Consider the following 3,346-nt stretch of genomic DNA (forward strand, 5'->3'; position numbering starts at 1 on the left):
TTGAGGTGGACACTCTTCGTGAGTTAAGATGAAGTGTTTGTAGAAACCTTACTACATCCTAATAGCTTTCTCAAGTAGGTCTGAGGATGAATGCCCTTCGTGAATTGAGATGTAATTCGGCACTACTTTTCATAAATGTATGCAATGAATGATATCTTAGAACTTGTTCAAGACCTCCGATAGTTCAAGTATGTTGTGTTCCTATCCGAGGGAATGACTTATCTTCTAGTGTGTACTCTCGGGTCGTGACAACATTCTATAAAGAAAAGACTTGAAAGCAATAACAAGGATCCTCCGAAATTCAAGGAGGCTCACCGCTGACTCTGAGTGCCCAAACAAAATCAACAAGGTGTTAGATGTTGATCCTGGTTTCCAAAATCTGCATTATAAGACGATGCAGGCCAACTGACATCAGTACATTTAATATACGAGTATGCGAGTTTGAATGCTAACAACAACTTAGGCTCGATAAGAATAAAATGAACTTACCTTGACTCTACTGAACTCATTAATACTCAACTCAATCCATATATATAAGGCAATTTAAACTTATGCCATACAAATAAAGCTTTGTAAAACAGTAAGAAAACTTAGTACATTAACGGAAAGGCAGTAATAAACTCAAGTTTACTTATATATGAAAGTAATATAGTTCTATGGAAGACTCTATAATCGACAACCACCACTATGAGCCTAAGTTGTGATACATCGTCGTGCCCACGCTACCATAAAGTCCTATACTTTGTTGTCGCATAGAACTCCTTAACTTAGTGGTCCACTAGCTTAACTTACGTTATGATCTAAAAAGTATGACACCTTAACACCCATGATGGATACATGGTTTACAGAGGGGACTTGAGTTAATATGAACTCTTATCCGCAAATAGGAGGTCAATATACTGCCAAATTATACTTGAGCTCATGCTTCTAAAATAACTTCCTTTCTTTGCGTTGATATAATTGCTCAACACTTTGATTTAAAAGCTCTCTATGATTCAATGTTCCCTTTTCTTGTTCAAAATTCTTTTGGGAAATCGTAGTTTCCTCTTAACTTAAATGTAAAAACAATTATCACTACAAAAAACGCACGCATTAGCCACGCCCAAAATTGTGGTTAAACAATATATGAATCGTGGCTAAAATACTTTGGCCACAGTAATTTGAGTAATTTGGCCACGGTTGGTAGAGTGCCCATAACAGGCGTCGCGAGTCAATTTGCCACGGTTTTCACTCCCGTGGTAAGATTTATGTAGCCACGATTATTCTAAAATTTAGCCACACTCAATTCGTAGGTAAAATTAATTTCTAAAAAATAAATTATATTTATAATTACTTATTAGACATACAGGAACCGTAGCTAATAAAATGTAGGTACTTTGTATATTTTTCAAAATCATTTTATAGATTAGCCACAGATGAACCGCGGCAATATTGTACAATTATTTTTAAAAAGAAATACAATTGATTCCTCACAATACTGTGCTGCTAATCTTCTGATAAATGCACAAATCATTACTTTGATTACAAAACAAAAGGCAAGTATATCATAAATTAAAACAAAAGAAAAGTATATTCGTGATATATTATAACAAAAGCCAAGTTTCATCATAAAAGATAGCAAAAGTATTGCTAATGTAATCAAAATGCTAAAAGTTTAAGCTACATCATAATCTAAGAAGAATCTATGTTGAAAGTAGGCAATTCACTACCAAATTTTACTTGTAAAAACCTATGAAGAGTTGCCAAGTGATTCTCATTTTGAGCAAGTCGTTTCTTAGTTTCCTCAAGCTTTTCTTTGGTCTCATCAAGTTTTTCTTTGGTCTCTTCATATCCGGTCAGCTTCTCTTAAAAAGTTTCTACATGTTTCTCTAGGTCTTCAACACGTTGATGAGACATATTATTGGAAGTACCGACATTTACATGAATAATTGAATGTCTAGGCATCCCAAAAGCAGCTCGAGGAGAAACATTACCACCTATACCACGCACACGACCAGAATGTTCAGCTCCATACACTTCTCCAATGGCATCATTAGGATGAGCCAATATCTTTAATGGAACACCTAAAGTGGCAGCATGTTCTTGATCTTCAGGTAGATGCTCCAATATTTTATCCTACAAATAAAATTGAAAACATGAGAGAGGAACACCAACATTGTTAATCAACTTATTAGCAAGTATTGCAAAACTAAAGCATCTGCTGTCTTGCACGTATTAGAATCCATAAAAACAGTTAAGTGGTGAAAATTTATGTATGGGTGGGTGGCAATGAAACTGGATGAGTTTGAGAAGGGAATTGTATAGCATACTTTCTTGCAAACTTTGTGTAGGTTCACTTTTTCTATATTTATAGATCTGAACAAACAACCATTTGCTAAGAAGATTCTAAATTTGAACAAACAACAATTTTCTACATTAAGAATTCACACCAAAGAATTAAAGCATAACATCCACAAGGAAAAACAAGAAACATTTATCATTAATGCTGAAAGATTACAACTAGTATGATTTTTCTAAAGCAAAACTCACATATGCAAAACACATTTCTCAATTGATTATATGTGGCAGAGGCTGAAAATGACATTTAATTTATGGGGATCTACATCATATGCAGAATATTTTGGCAACATCAGGAATCTAGACAACTACAGATATAGAAAGCAGCGATAATTTACACAACACATATGAAAGCATACAGAAATTCACAGATCTATTTCGAGGTCGACAATATAAAATCAAAATACATGTAGTGCTTGAAAAACATCATTGTAGCCCTAGCTTAAGTGACACCGGAACTGGATGATTCTGTAATATTTTAGGAAACTGTTGTGTTTAGCATGTCTAGATAGGAGTTGAACTAGCAATGTGTAGGAAAAGTTACGTAACTCATGAAGATTAAAAAGAAATGCATTCAAAACAGAAGACAAAGAATATCATTTCTATATCAAGACTGTTACAAAAACAAACGAGTATTTGAAACTTACAGCTGAAATCTTCCCATGTTCATTCACATAATTACCATTCTTTTTAATAAAGTTGACAACACAACTTCACTTTGACACACCGGTCTTCCCAATTTTCGTTCCTATCATTACTAAGTACGGATAAAAAATAAGTAAACAAGGATTACATATTATTTTGCATAATAACTTGGTTCTAAAATAAACTTCTTATATAGAAATTACCATTTGGCGACCTCTCCTTGCGTTACTTTTGCTACCACCGGCATACGAGACTTTAAGTTTTGTTCTATTCCTCGTATTTTGTGCACTTTGTATCTGCAATAATCAAATATTGATTCCATATATATAGAAATTTTTTGACGTGATAAATATGAAAAAACAGG

At 33.8% G+C, this 3,346-nt stretch overlaps 1 protein-coding gene across 1 annotated transcript in view; it reads right to left on the minus strand.

The window, feature by feature from the left end:
- Positions 1 to 1,551: 1,551 nt before the first annotated feature.
- LOC107018302 overlaps positions 1,552 to 3,346 on the minus strand; it is a 3,234-nt gene continuing 1,439 nt past the window's right edge. The window contains exons 4-6 of the mRNA XM_027916489.1: positions 3,186 to 3,278; positions 2,985 to 3,094; positions 1,552 to 2,115 (exon numbers count right to left, since the gene is read on the minus strand). Coding sequence (XP_027772290.1) covers positions 3,028 to 3,094; positions 3,186 to 3,278 — 160 coding nt within the window. The 3' untranslated portion in view covers positions 1,552 to 2,115; positions 2,985 to 3,027. The remainder of the gene's footprint in view (positions 2,116 to 2,984; positions 3,095 to 3,185; positions 3,279 to 3,346) is intronic.

The sequence above is a fragment of the Solanum pennellii genome, chromosome 4 (assembly GCF_001406875.1).
Source record: "Solanum pennellii chromosome 4, SPENNV200".
Taxonomy (NCBI): Eukaryota; Viridiplantae; Streptophyta; class Magnoliopsida; order Solanales; family Solanaceae; genus Solanum; species Solanum pennellii.